The sequence below is a fragment of the Stomoxys calcitrans genome, chromosome 4 (genome assembly GCF_963082655.1).
Source record: "Stomoxys calcitrans chromosome 4, idStoCalc2.1, whole genome shotgun sequence".
Lineage (NCBI taxonomy): Eukaryota > Metazoa > Arthropoda > Insecta > Diptera > Muscidae > Stomoxys > Stomoxys calcitrans.
In genome coordinates this window covers 3,605,802-3,620,976 of record NC_081555.1, presented here as the reverse complement: position 1 = coordinate 3,620,976, position 15,175 = coordinate 3,605,802, and the positions used below count along the sequence as shown (strand labels likewise).

General features: G+C 38.6%; 2 protein-coding genes across 2 annotated transcripts; both read right to left on the bottom strand.

The window, feature by feature from the left end:
* Window positions 1-826: 826 nt before the first annotated feature.
* Window positions 827-3,884, bottom strand: LOC106093303 (ATP-binding cassette sub-family F member 1). Its single transcript, XM_013260358.2, has 2 exons — window positions 2,578-3,884; window positions 827-2,510 (listed from the first exon to the last, which is right to left on the bottom strand). The coding sequence occupies exons 1-2, from the start codon at window positions 3,725-3,727 to the stop codon at window positions 895-897; spliced, it is 2,766 nt and encodes a 921-aa protein (XP_013115812.2). The 5' UTR covers window positions 3,728-3,884; the 3' UTR covers window positions 827-894.
* A 1,154-nt stretch (window positions 3,885-5,038) lies between these two features.
* Window positions 5,039-6,472, bottom strand: LOC106092879 (protein will die slowly). Its single transcript, XM_013259828.2, has 3 exons — window positions 6,026-6,472; window positions 5,326-5,951; window positions 5,039-5,256 (listed from the first exon to the last, which is right to left on the bottom strand). The coding sequence occupies exons 1-3, from the start codon at window positions 6,264-6,266 to the stop codon at window positions 5,068-5,070; spliced, it is 1,056 nt and encodes a 351-aa protein (XP_013115282.1). The 5' UTR covers window positions 6,267-6,472; the 3' UTR covers window positions 5,039-5,067.
* Between the last annotated feature and the right edge of the window lie 8,703 nt (window positions 6,473-15,175).

Genomic DNA, 15,175 nt, shown 5'->3' with positions numbered 1-15,175 from the left:
ACATACTAAAAAAGAAGACCAAGCAGTTCGACCATCTTTTACAATTCCTAAAATCTTTGGCTTGGTCACTTGCCTAGCTAGTGAAAAATTGCAATTTTAGAGTTATATCCAAATACACTCTTATGTCAAATGGTCTATTTATCCTCACAGGGTTGTATCGTTGATTTTGTTGTTGTTGGGCAAGTGGCGCTACCTTCTTTAATTGTACAATGTATTTGAGTGTAATATAATATGAATCTTTTTGTATTGCTAACATTTTTTTATAAAAAAAAAATTCAACAGTTTAAATTTTTGCATAATCTTATTATGGCTGGGGAGCCAATTAAAATGAATTAGGCTAAGAATCTTACATCTTTTTGTAACTGTGAAGTATTTAATTTTTTTATGTTTATTTAGGAGTATATATCGTTGTAATAGGTTTTTTGTCCGAGAAGGCTTATGTATTACTATAAAGAAATAAGTAAGACTAATTTACACAAAATAAGTGGGCGACCGAAAGTTTGAAATGGCTCGATTCACGACCCTCCGATTCGGCAAATATATGTTTCCAAATTGTACCCAAGGGAAGACAAACATCCTAAAAGCTAGGAAAGGAATAATCTCTCAGTTAAATTACTTTGGGCTTTTGCAAACACATCTTAACAGTCACACTACCCAAATTCCTGCCTTTTCAAAAGTATTGAAACCTTATTCCAACCATATTAAAAACAGATTTTATTTTCGAATTTAACAATTGTTTTTGTATTTCTTTTTCAGCTACTTTAAGGCAAACCAAAAAGTTTATATTTTTGCAAACAAAAGCAATTGCTAAACTTTGCCATACTCATAATACAAAAATTTTCAACTCGTTTCAATTAATCACAAATGCCTGTTTGTAAATTCCAAAATTTCATCTTAGAGTATTGCAGCGTTAGCTACAACACTAGGATTATTAACAACTTCTCCCAGAGAATCCAATACTTCTTTGCGGTAGTCATCAAAGTCTCCATCGATTTCATTGATCGTTTGTTCCTCGATGACGTATAGAGTACAACCAGTTTCTCGAATCAAACGTTCGTCGTGGGACACGATAACTACGCCTCCCTCATACTCGTTAATGGCTTCAGCCAATGCATCGATAGACTCGATATCTAAATTATTTGTGGGTTCATCAAGAATAAGAACGTCCGGCGCACTCAAACAGAGTTCAGCCAGGGCAACACGAGCCTTTTGACCTCCCGAAAGATCTTTCATTTTAATTGTGTGAGCATGACTGACCAGACCAAAAGAGCCCAAAGCTTTGCGAGCTTTCTCGTGAGGTAAATTAAAAAGACGTTGCAAATATTCTGCCGCCGATTCTTCGGCCGTTAAATGTTCGCCGGAGTGCTGATCAAACCGGCCGACACGCAATCGATGATTTTTCCTTTGCTCTCCCTTTTGGGGCTCTAATTCACCCAGCAGAAGTTTTAAGAATGTGGATTTGCCAACACCATTGGGACCCACAATGGCAACACGACTACTAAGATCAATACCGAATTCCGTGTTTATAAACAAGGGCTTCTGGCCCTCAAAAGCAAAGGTGACATTGTGCAAACCAAGAATAGGTGGCTGCAATTGTGATGGTTCGGGAAAACGGAATTTAACTATGTATTCCTTGGGTTTTTCCAGCAACTCAGTTGGCCCATCTTCATCGTCTTGTCGTTGCTGTTTGGACTTGTTTTTTTCTTGTTTGCGTGTCAAAACTTCCTTCTGTTTCTTTTCGGCTGCTTTCTTAGATTGGCCATGAGCCTTTAATTCCTTGATTCTCTTCTCTTGCTTCTCGTACTCTTTAATCATTTCACGTCGTTTTTGGACATACATCTTCTTAAACATTGAATAGTTGCCTTTGTAGTAGTGTAATTTTTTCTGGTCCAAATGAATGATTTCGTTACACACGTTATCCAAGAAACTTTGGTCGTGAGAAACTATCAGCAGGGTTTTCTTCCAGCCCTGCAAATAGTTATCCAACCAAATTACAGCATTCAAATCCAAATGGTTAGTAGGTTCATCCAGCATTAGCAGCGTCGGCTCCAAATACAAGGCACGAGCCAAGGAGACACGCATACGCCAACCACCAGAGAATTTATTTGTTGCACGATTCTGCATTCCTTCGCTGAAACCAAGACCAGCCAGAATACGTCGTGCTCTAGCTTCAGCTGAATAGGCACCTATAGCTTTTAATTCAGTAAATGTATCATTTAATTCTTCCTGAACGCTCATATCACCGGCAGAAAACTTTTCTTCTAGCTCTTTTGATTTTGCCAATAATTTAATACGCTTAGTGTCCGCTTCCAAGATAGTTTCGACGGCAGTCTTGTCTGTTGCCACAACTTCCTGTTCGCAAAGTAACACATCGATGTTTGGAGGAATGGCAAAGGCACGTGTGGCTATGTGACGTAAAAGTGTTGTTTTACCATGGCCATTTGGTCCTACCAATCCGTAACGGCGGCCATGAGCAATAAGCAAATTTGCATTGACAAACAGATCATTACCTGCATGAGGGGAGGCAAATTCGTAAATCAACGAACATGTTATTAAATTAAGTCATATTACTCATACCTTTCGCAGAGATTGTGAAATTCTCAATTTTTATATCCACCGCATGCTCCAAAGCAGCCTTTTGGCCGGCAGACTTTTGCACCTGTGACATGGTGAAATTGCTATCTAAATCGGAATGACCTAGGCCTCCTTTCTTGGTCATTAGTTCCATTTGGCGTTCGTATTCCTCTTGTTTCTTTTGCTTCTTTTTTTCCTTATGGGTCATTTTCTTTTCTTTAGTCTTTTCATTGTCTTCAGCAGTGGGTGCAGTAGTTTCATTTTCATTAACATCTCCGTTGCGATCTTGCTCTTCGTGATCTTCAAGTTTAAGATCCTCTAACTTTTCTTCTATTCGGGGCTCGGGTTCTTTGGGCAACTCTTCTTTAGCAGGTTCAGGTTTTGCAACAGGCTGTGGTTTGGGTTCGGGCTCCGGCTCGGGCTCTGGCTCCAATTCAGGTTCTGATTCAACTATCTCGTTTTCTATCTCTTCCTCATCGCTTACATCAAATTTGTTTTTCTTTTGCTGTTTTTTATTCGACTTTTTAACGGGTTTGGCTACAACCGCGGACTCGTCGGATTCATCATCTTCTTCTTCAAGCAGATTTATATCCTTATCTTCGTCTTCATCGGAAAAGTCATCCTTTTTCTTGTTCTTCTTAGATTTCTTCTGTTGTTGCTTTTTGTTGGCTGGCTTTGGCATATCATCCACAATGTCCTCTCTATCCACATCATCTTCTTCGTCACTTTCAAAATCCTGTTTTCCTTTCTTTCCGGATTTTTTGTTACTCTTTTTGGCTGGAGCCAGACTTTCCTCCTCATCTTCGCTATCCTGCTGCAGTTTCTTATTGTTTTTCTTTTTATTGCTCACAGGCGCTGCAGCTGGTGCTTCCTCTTCTTCATCACTCCAATCGCCCTTTCCTTTCTTACCTTTTTTGCTCTTCTTGCCAGCACCTTTGTTCGATTGTTGGGTTTGCTGTGAAGTCGTTGTAGCCTTGCTGCTGGCCGATTGCAAACTTTCCAAATCATCATTATCATCAGAGTCATCGCCACCCTTTTTCCCCTTCTTGCCTTTCTTTTGAGATTTCTTCGTTGCAATGTTGGCTGGTTGCTCGTTCATTTCGTCGTCATCATCGAATTGGTTTTTCTTGCTTTTTCCCTTGTTTTTCGACATCTTGTATTAACGTATTACTAATTGTTATTAACTAGCTAAGAACTTTGCTTGGCAAAAGGTAGGAGTAGATTGCCTAAATGGGTGAAATTCGAAATGTAAATTTCACGTGGAAACGTATGCAATTTTACACAAAAAGGCGACCATATGGTATATAACTTGACAGATAGGCAGCTAAACCCAATAACTGTGTGATGCAACGTACTGCGTAGTTACTTGAACGTAAACGCTTCAACGAAAACAAACGCTCTTCGATTCGAATAATAATAAAGGTTCAATATTGAATTTTAGACCCTTTAGACCCTACTTAACAATCTAATCATTCTCTTTGTACTAAATAATGCTAGAAGCTCGAAATTTAGAACAGATATGTATATCTTATCATTGTAGGTCGCTGGAACCGTATTGTTAATATTTGGATATAGTTCACATAGTTCCCATATATAACCGAAACCCCAATTTGATAGGCCTCTAAAAGTCTAAGGTTTTATTGAATTGGTCTCAAATTTGAAGCGTGAAGTACACTAACAGCATCAAAATCCACACCAATCTCAGTCCAAACAAGTCAATAATCAAAGTAGCCCTCAATAAACCGATAGAACTGAAATTTGGCATATGAAATAATAAAAAGGCTCATGATCTCCAACATTTGAGAGTAAAATTCTAATTTCGACCAAAGACCCCATCCACACGCTAAGATTTGGTAAACTAAATTTGATAAATGCAAATTTTGCCTATGAACATTCCACTAAGGAACAGGGGCTAACTCCTCACATATCAGTGAGCGCAGTCCGATTAAAGTTTAAGTTCAATGATACGGGGCCTCCTTTTAATAGCCGAGTCCGAACGGCGTGCCGCAGTGCGACACCTCTTTGGAAAGAAGTTTTACGTGGCATGGTACCTCACAGATGGTACGTTCAGGCGGACATTCTAACCTCTGCGCTTCGTTGGTCTTACTAAATTTAATATTTCAAGTTACAACCGCTTTTCCTTGCCGTTCAAATGGTTGTTGTAGCAGTCTGTCGTACCCTGGGGCAGTAGCCCTTGAAGATAAAGGACTCCATAGGGATAATCGGGATATACAACCGGCTGCCATGGGATTGTGCCGTACAAATGAATCTGCACTTTCGTATCTACCTATAACAGCTTTTTGATGGTCGTTGAATCAATAGTTAAAAGAAATTTTTTTTTAATTTAAAAAAATTTTGGAAAATTTTTATATTTATTTTTAAGAAATGCCAATTTCTTCTTTTTTGTTGTTGAAGCCTTAAGTTAAGAAGAAAAATTATTACTAAAATTAAAATACAATATATGTTGATGTTGTTGATAATATTCTTATAAAATTATGTATCGCTTTTCCACAATTTTATGGTTTTGTCATTTTCCAAGGCGGCCGATGCGATAATATTCTCTGTCGGATGACAGGCGGTGCATAGCACGGTATCCGTATGACCTTGCAGCTTTTGGACCACCTCTTTTGATTGTAAATTCCATATGTAAACCATATTATCCTCACTGCCCGAAACAATCCACTAATAGCAAAAAAAAAGTAGAACAAAACTTAGAAAAATAAATGATTGATAGGGTATTTGAATATTTACCTTTCCTCCCGTTACAGAAAAGTTGGCAAATATACAATACTTTTCATTTTTGTGTCCCGTATATGTTTTTAAGCATTTGCCCTTTGAGTAGTCCCACAATTTCAATGTGTTGTCAAGTGTAGCGGCCAATATGTATTTGCCATTGGGTGAGAACTTAACGAAGCTGACTGGTGGATTGTCGTCGTCTATAAGGGTCTTCAAGCACTGGCCACTGGCCGTATCCCAAATGCGACATAAACCATCATAGCTGGAGCTGACAATTAATGAACCATCACGATTGAAATGTACAGCAGACACTGGATCCGAGTGGGCGGGCAAAGTTTTCAAACATTTGCCGGTTCTAACATCCCAGATGCGTACTGATTCATCAAAACTTCCGGATACTATGAGATTGGATTGCGGGTTGAAATTACAGCAGAACACATAATTGCTGTGCCCCTTCAGTGTTTTCAAGCACTTGCCGGAGCTCAGCTCCCACACCTTCAGAGTTTTGTCGTCACTGCCACTGACCAAAAGACGCGAATCGGAAGACCAGGCCACATCAGATATGCCCAACTTGTGGCCAGAAATGGTTTTCTCAAACTTACCATCGTAAGCACCCCAAATCTTGATCAATTTGTCTGCGGCTGTTTGTCGATAAAGAAAACAACATCTGTACAATACACAATTTTCCCTTTTCTTGCAAACAAAATAAACTTACATGAACTAGCCAACCATTCGCCATTTGGCGAGAACTTCACAGCTGACACAGCTTTGGTGTGACCAGCCAAAGTGAATTTCAATGTATAATTGGGCTTGATGGACAACGACGACTTATTCGAGGACGCCGAAGTGTTGCCAGCCGACTGCGATGACTGCAACGTGTTTGGGCCAGCAGGAGGAATAGGCTGTGGAGCATGAACTCCTGGATGGCCGCCATGCACCGCTCCGATGGGTACCATGTTGTCTGCACCTTACAAATTCAATTTCTACTACCACTTTTGAAATATACTAAAACTCAAAGTTTTAACTTTTAAAGTAGTAACACCACCGCCACTTCTCTCTGTTCACAAAACAATGTGAATTTGTAATAAAACTTCAATAAAGTTTTAATTTTTTAAGCTGAAACCCACCGCCACTCTCTATACACAAAACACACATGGTGTTTATCATTATTGGATGTTGGCATGTTTTGGTACTTGGTACTTTTTCTGTACTTTTTAAACCCCGCGAGCCATTTGGCACCTTTTACGAGAGTTAAATTTTTGTATTATGTGTACCTTGACTCAAAAAAGAAAAAGTTATATTTCAAATATCTACTTTTTATTTCTGAAATATGTCCTTTATAGCTGTGTTTTATTTCAGTACTTTATAGCGCAGTGCAATGAAATTTTTATGAAAATGACATCTATCCGGACAACGAAGTTCTGGATAATTAACCAGTGCAGGATTATGTCAGGATTGGCTTGATATGTTTTTCACAAATAAGTGTGGCCAACCGCAGAAATGATCTATTGCGAATGGCAAAATAAAATTAAAACCAATTATTTATATAATTGCGTGCACAAATTTTAATACATTTTATTTGACTTCTATGCCCACAGCACTAAAATAAAACACAGCAAATATTATTAATGGCATACATAGAAAAATGCAATCTGTGGATATAGGAATGCTATTGCTTTTGTGGGATTGTTTGCAGAGTTGCATTTTTCAACGCAACACTCAAAAACAAAGCTCACCGCACTGATGGGGAATGTCCTATTGAAGGAAATCAGCAAGTTATAATTTGCTTCAAAATCTATTATCTAAAAAAGTAACCATGAAAAAATTTCGCTAAAAGCGAACATAGTACCGCCATTTACGAGATTTTTGTATTATTTCAAAAAAGTAACCGTGAAAAACATTCACCGGTGAAAAATGAACATAGTACCAGCCATAGGTTTAAAAATTATTAATTATTGGTAAAAATTTTATTTTGCCATTCACAATAGTTGTCTTTCTGCAAATGGTTACTCTTAAATGTAAAAAACATATCATGGCAATCATGAAGCAGTTATTAATCCAGAACTTCGTTGTACTGCATAGATGTAATTTTCATCAAATTTTTGCTGCAAAACAATCCAATTCAATTACAAAAATTGTACTTTTAGGTAATAAAAAGTATCTTTTTGACTTAAATTTTATATCATTTCCAAAATTCACTTACCATCCCTGGTGGGATGGAGTGCACCAATGTTGCCAATATTTGGATTTTTTTTTGAGAATGAGGACGAAATTTTTGGCTTGGAGATTTGATAGGGTTTTGAAACGAAAATTTGGGATTTCTTGGACTTGTCGTTATTGTAGCCACATTTGTATGTGGAGGTGACGATCCTCGTCAAGCTCATGTAGGTGAGTAAGTTCGATCGCCGCGGGAACAAGGCCGCCATTGGTTATTTAAAGGCGCCAAAAACTCGCCTTGTCACATCGAGCATCATAGACACCCAGTATTTATGCATGAGCCGGTCCCGCTTGGGCACTCACTGAGACTCTCCACTCGATACCACTGCGACAACAGTTGCAGCTACTCCATATAGAGTATTCCACTATCCGCAACCTATGTGACAGCTATGGGCACCACACAGATTGGAGCTCGAGCTATCCCGTGCCGGGATTTTTTTTTTATCTTAATCTGTGCATTACGAATCAGTGCCATTTATATTAATTGGCATTAATTAACTGGTATCACATTATATCGATGTATATCCTTTAGAACATGACAATGTAGCTCGCAATCATGGTCTTATACTTGAACTCCATCACAAATAAATTTCTTTTTAAATAAACTTAGTAGCAAAACCTCTTGGAGGCTTGTAAACAATATAATGAGCTGTCAATAGAACACATATCTTGTACCTTTAATTTCTAGATTGACAGATATACCAGTGAGAACTTCGTGTCAGCGACCCTGTATTAAGGCGATTCACGCGAGTTATCAATTAATTGTGAATGTAGCAGTTGAATCATGCTTCTTCTTCAGCATGCATCTTGAATTGGTAGACTTGTTGGAATGTCTTAATGTAAGGGCCTCCTCACAGTAAAAAAACAAATTTACCTCTCTCTATACCCAAACACGTCTTTCCTTTCTCCAAAACTAACAACTTACCCGAATCGAAAAAAATTAAATTCTGTTTTGGTTTTTAGCTTCCATCTATTCACAAGAATCAATAAACTAGCGAAAGGGCTATCAATTCGGGTGAATGTCCTAGATGTCATATTCATGGCTCGTTCCCATGACATAATTACCAGGTATTGTACCGTAAATAGCTGAGTAAAATTTTTTCTCGCGAAGTGCGAGTTTTGGTTGTGAGTGTGTATTATAGTTAAGAACCACAATACACACAAACGACGAAAAATGGCGCGTACTAATAACATACACAAAATCAGAGGTGCACTAAACATTGATTTTGTACTCAAGATTTTGTTGTTGGGCAACGGCCACTACCTGTAAATGAATATATATTGGCTCGTTCCCACCTAATGGCATGTTCTATCTTCGTTTTTCACAGTTGAAAACACATGTTTTTCGCGATTATTTTTTTGAATACTACAAAAATCTCAGTGACAACATATTTTTATTGAAATTGTTTCATTAATTATGAAGGAATGTCCTATTTAATTAAATCAGCAAATGTCATGGCGGATTTTCTTGGTGGTCTCACGCGAACAGCTGTTAACAGCCGGCTGGATTTGACGGTATTAAGACACCCGGCTGGATTTGACGGTATATATACACACGCACACAAATTTGTTTGCGTGTGTTGTATATATAAAACTGTTTTAAGTTTAAGTACAACTTTCAGAGTTGCCACATTTGGAAAAAACAAATTTGCAATTGTTGATCAAATTTTACGTTCATTAAACCTTCATGAAAATATGTATACTCAAGTGGGTAGTGGTACTTGAAATCTATTCACTGGTAGATAATTATACAGCTACTTTCCAAGTTGCTAGACTATTTTCTACTCTCCACAAAGAGGATTAGGTACGACGTATTTTAAGTTCAACATTGTCCACCAAACAGAACAACTCGCCCTACTAGTTATGTGCCTTCAGGTTTTAACACATACACATTACACACGAGTTATCATACACATACTCTAAGATCTCGAGTCGATTTTCTTTTGCTTTGTGGCATCCAGACACATTTTATGTCAGAGATGGACGAGTGACTAAAGTTGTGACTAAAAGTGACTAAAACGAAACTTCAAATATTTTTAGCATAAACCAGACTTAATCACATAGTTTAGAACATTAATAGTTTTAAAATGCGTTTCTAATTCTTTTACTGCCCTGCACGAAGTTGTGCATAAAATAGAAGAATCCTTCGATGCCAAAACGTACACACTGGCGGTGTGCATTGACATCGAGGCGGCTTTTAACAAAATGCGGTCCGACACACTGATCCAATCCTTAGACCAGCAGCGGATGGACCCGGTTCTTAGAGACTGGATAAACCATATGCCAAGAAACCATTGCATAAATATAAGGGAGAAAGTGGCACAAGGCACGCCACCGGGGGACATTTTATCACCATTTTATCACCTATGGGTGACCACCATAAAAGACCTTTTACGAATGCTGACTGAGGAGGGGTTTGAACCCGTCTGCTACGCAGACGATGTTATAATACTTTTAAGGGTAAGGATCCAAACCAGCTATGCAGAACGGGCAAAAGGGTCTTGCATATGGCATATGATTGGGCTAGACCCAGAGGTCTCAATGTTAACACTGAGAAGACAGAAATACGACTGTTCACTAGGAAGACGATTTCGATATCTAACAATGTCAAATACTTAGGTGTGATCTTGGACAAGAAACTGAATTGGAAGTGTCACATTCAGGAGCGTACTGAGAAGGCTCACAGATGTTGGGAACTATGTAGACTGGCCATAGGCTCGAAATGGGGCGCAAATCCACTGACTCTATAAGAGCGTGATTAGACCAATACTAACGTACGCCTCAGTAGTTTGGTGGACTGCTGTGGAGAATAAGTGCAACATAAGGACCATGCAACAGGTTCAGAGAAAATGTTACCTTGGCATAGGCGGAGCGATGAGGACCACGCCCACTAGGGCACTGGAGGCTATTCTAGATATCGGACCCATTGACATACAGATTAAGTGTGAGGCAGCCACTGCGGCTATGAGACTTAAGGCGATGGGAGAATGAATTGAGGATGGGAGCAGCTCATACCATTGCGGTATAATCGAGGCGACAATAGGAAACCTGAAAAGAAGGGAAGAGGTTTCCAATCAGATACGTGATACGACACTTGAGGTCGAGTGCGAGGCACTGCTGTCAGCGGCACAGACACGTGATACGACACTTGAGGTCGAGTGCGAGGCACTGCTGTCAGCGGCACAGACTTGGATTGACGGGACCCTAGTATTGTTATCTGGAAGATCATGTTACACGGATGGATCAAAGCTAGAGGACAGAGTGGGCTTGGGGTCTACATTGAGAACCCAGGGACTGAGATCTGTTTTAGACTGCCTAACCATAATATGGTCCTGCAGGCGGAGATCCGGCCGATCACGGAATGCTGCGGTGTGGTGCTAACACGAGGACGTCGAGGGTGAACATCTTAACGGACAGTAAAATGGCCATAAAGGCAATAACAGCCAGGACGGTAAGGTCACGAACAGTAAGAAGGAGATTAACGCCTTCTCTGAGGATGGCGAAATCCACATCGTTTGGTTGCCGGGCCATAACGGAGTAATGGGGAATGAAAGGGCAGACGATTTAGTGGTGAAGGCCAGAGGACTGCCGTTTATAAACTTGATTAACCCGAAGCCTTTCGGGTCGACGCAGTCCGAGTTAAGGGCGTGGGCGATGAGTGCGCATGCAACCCTGAGGAACAGTGAAATGGTCGGTAGGACAGCGAAAATCCTATGGGGGGATCCAGATAGTGAGAAGACGAAGCTATTTCTGAAAGGAAGTAAGAAGGAGATCAGTATAGCTTTTGGGACCCATAGGACTTCGAGCTCACTTATGTAAAATCGGTGCGGCACCCGATAGCATGTGTAGGGCATGTGGGGAAGATGATGAGACGTTGGAACTTTTTTTTGTCACTACCCGGATTTTGTGTCTAACAGATACCGGCACTTAGGTGGGGACACAATACCAGACATGAATCAATTTAGGGGAGTGGCATGGAAAACAATTAGGGATTTTGTAAGTAGCACGAAATTCCTAACATAGATTTGCTTTTTCGAGGTTACTTTTTAGAGCGCACAACAAGCCGATTACTGGCTTAGGTGTATGTTTATGTTGTTGTTGCAGCAGTTTATTGTGTACTATCTTTCGTCTGCTTGATTCTGTTAAGTGTCAAGACCCAGGAACTCCGTGACTAAGATGGGGTGCGTCCACAGGGATCTGGGTCTGAGTCGAGTGGGTCTGGCCGAGCAGTTAAACAGGTGACGTGTATCGTGCGGTCCCTGGTTACAATCGGGACATACAGGGTGGCTGATGAATATTGCTACAATGATGAATATTGCTACATTTTTTTTTCGGTGTATGGAATACATTTTTCTTTTATTCATGTTAAATTAAATTATTAAATTAATTATTAAATTATTATTAATTAAATTAATTAATTAATTAATTAAATTAATTATTAAATTATTATTATTAAATAGAAAAAAAGTTATTACATTTTTTTTTGGTAGCGGCTTTCATCAGCCACCCTGTACATCTTGCACGTCGGCATCAATCCTAGCTCTGTGGGAATTGAGGCGGCTGCATCTGCCGGAACGTAATTGAGCCAGAACCACTCTGGTGTATGTTTATCGTGGCATGAGGCAGATTAATATCTGTACCCTCTTTTCAACCTAACCTAACATAACCTAGAACCCGATTGAAGTCCGAAAATTTAACCAGAGTAGGTATAACAGCAGACTGATGGCTTTGGCACTAGGGATATGACGACAACATAACATTTTTCGAAAATTTTGGTTTTTTTTATCTGAGCAGCAACTATTGGGTTGCCCAAAAAGTAATTGCGGATTTTTTAAAGTAAATGCATTTTTAATAAAACTTAGAATGAACTTTAATCAAATATACTTTTTTTACACTTTTTTTCTAAAGCAAGCAAAACGTAACAGCTGATAACTGACAGAAGAAAGAATGCAATTACAGAGTCACAAGCTGTGAAAAAATTTGTCAACGCCGAGTATATGAAAAATCCGCAATTACTTGTTGGGCAACCCAATAGTATACTTCCGGCGATGTTTTTGAATGCATTGCGCTCAGATCGGGTTATATAGGGGCTTTAACCATTTATTGAACTATCCGGGTGATATTTGGTATGAAAAATGGTAAGTGTTTACGTAATGAGTTATGAGATTTATATTTCCTGATATATTGCCAATCGACGTTGTTTAACTAACAAAGTTTCCTCAAAATAAATTTTAGGTGTAATTGTACAATATCATTCATATTCCAGAGGGTTGTTCACAATGTGATATTTATGACAGATGTTAGCTTAAAAAAAATATTTATAAATCCAAAGCACGAGCGCATCTCTGATTTGCATAATTTTAGTGTGCAGCGGTTGGTGGTTGGTCACATGGATTTACTCATTGGCTACACTTAATTTGTAATAACCAGCCCTCTGGGCATTAAACACAGCATCCATTGAACGGCACAACAATAACTTGCAAAATATTTGAACTCACCAATATTGTTTTCTTATAAAATCATTAAAAACATGTGTGTGTATGTACTATGTATGTGAAAAATGATAGGAGGAAAATTTTGTGCAACGATAATTACAAGTGCTTTGAAATGAAAGAGGTAACTTTGGTGAAAATTCAGTTTTTAATGTACAAAATTTGGCATTCATCAAATACACTGAGAATAATCATAGAAAAAGAAAAAAAAAGTAAGAGTGTGCTAAGTTCGGCCGGGCCGAATCTTATATACCCTCCACCATGGATAGCATTGTCGAGTTCTTTGAATGCTAAACATTGTAGAATTCACTGTGTAATATTTCAGTCCATTTGGACAAAAATTGCACCATGTAGGGGCTCAAGAAGCAAAATCGGAAGATTGGTTTATATGAAGAGGGTATCAAGCTATAGATCGATTCAGACCATATTTAACATACAAATTGCGCCCCCTATAGGCTCAATAAGTCAAGATACCAGATGGGTTTATATGGCAGCTATATCAAGTTATGCATTCATTTGAGCCATACTTAGCACAGTTGTTGGAAGTCACACCTCATGCAAGATTTCAGCCAAATCGGATGAGAATTGCGACCTCCAGCGGGTCAAGAAGTCAAGATCCAAGATCGGTTTATATGGCAGCTATACCAGTTTATTATCCGATTTAAACCGTACTTAGCACAGTGGTTGGAAGTGATACCAAAACACCACGTGCAAAAATTCAGCCAAGTCGGACGAGTATTGTGCCCTCTAGAGGCTCAAGAAGTCAAGACCCAAGATCGGTTTACATGGCAACTTCAAGCATCACTGCGTGGAGGGCCGTCTTCTCCAACCTGCCCTAGAGTTATGCCTGAAGTTCTTCGACGTCAGCAATCTCACCTTCAGGCCTTTTTTGGTTTAAAAAAATTGTTCTTTCTGAAATGTTGTGTGTGTCGCAGTATAGTCCTAATTCAGTGCCTGTCTCCTGAAACCCGCATCAGTCTGCCCACCGCATCCATAGTGTTCAGAAGGGAAACTTGGCCGTATTCTGTTTCCCTGTGCGGCTCAGGGCGGTGACAGTCGACCCATCTGCTCGTTGTTAAATGCTCTCTCAATATTCGAGAAGGCCGCCATTGAGTACTCCTTCAGTTGAAGAGACGTCTCAACTTCAAGCATCACTGCGTGGAGGGCCGTCTTCTCCAATCTACCCTTGAGTTATGCCTGAAGTTCTTCGACGTCAGCTCTCTCACCTTCAAGTCTTTTTTTGTTTAAAAAAATTATTTTGTTTGAAATGAAATAAGCATAATTGCCTCTTTACATTTACGATACATTTGTTCTATATTACGAGAGCATAACCAGGCTTTAATTGTTTACACCTAACCAAAGAACTTTCTAAATTCTCCTTTTCTACTGCAAAGATTTCGTATGTACTTCAAGTATTTTGGTTGACAGTTATCGCAAAAGTTTCCCAATTGTGTATGATTTTTGTATGAAAGTATAAAAATTTACAACCAAAAGCATCAACTTGTTATTGGCTTCGTGTATTATGAGTCACCTGTAGCCACAAGTCAATCACATCTTATAATTAATTATATCTTATAATTAGTAATTGCGGATTTTTCATATAGTCGGCGTTGGCAAATTTTTTCACAGCTTGTGACTCTGTAATTGCATTCTTTCTTCTGTCAGTTATCAGCTGTTACTTTTAGCTTGTTTTAGAAAAAAGTGTAAAAAAAGTATATTTGATTAAAGTTCATTCTAAGTATTATTAAAAATGCATTTACTTTCTTTTAAAAAATCCGCAATTACTTTTTGGGCAACCCAATAACTTCTTATATATTTTTTTTTTGTTCGACAAAAAATGTAAATTTCATAAATTTTATTTTCCTTAATTATAATTCTCAAAACATTATTAATTAAATAATTTTAAAATTTTTATTAACATTTATTTGTGATTTAAGTAAAAAAGGAAAAGGTTGAAACACATTTTGCTTGTTAAGATTTGTATCATCAGTTTGGCTATATAGAATCATAACAAGTTTCGCAATTGACTGCCTTATTGAAATGTCTCCGAATATGATCGATGTGTGGGTCATTGCATTCAAACGTAATGTGCTTATGAATCCCACATATAAACGTGTGCCTTTTCTCTCAACTTTACTTATAAAATTCAGTTCAAA

Coding starts and splice junctions, on each gene's coding strand:
- LOC106092879 (XM_013259828.2), bottom strand. CDS start 6,266: ATGGTACCCATCGGAGCGGTGCATGGCGGCCATCCAGGAGTTCATGCT. Junction 5,952..6,025: donor CGAATGGTTGGCTAGTTCAT/GTAAGTTTATTT, acceptor ATCGACAAACAG/CCGCAGACAAATTGATCAAG. Junction 5,257..5,325: donor TTTCTGTAACGGGAGGAAAG/GTAAATATTCAA, acceptor TTTTGCTATTAG/TGGATTGTTTCGGGCAGTGA.
- LOC106093303 (XM_013260358.2), bottom strand. CDS start 3,727: ATGTCGAAAAACAAGGGAAAAAGCAAGAAAAACCAATTCGATGATGAC. Junction 2,511..2,577: donor TTTCACAATCTCTGCGAAAG/GTATGAGTAATA, acceptor CCCCTCATGCAG/GTAATGATCTGTTTGTCAAT.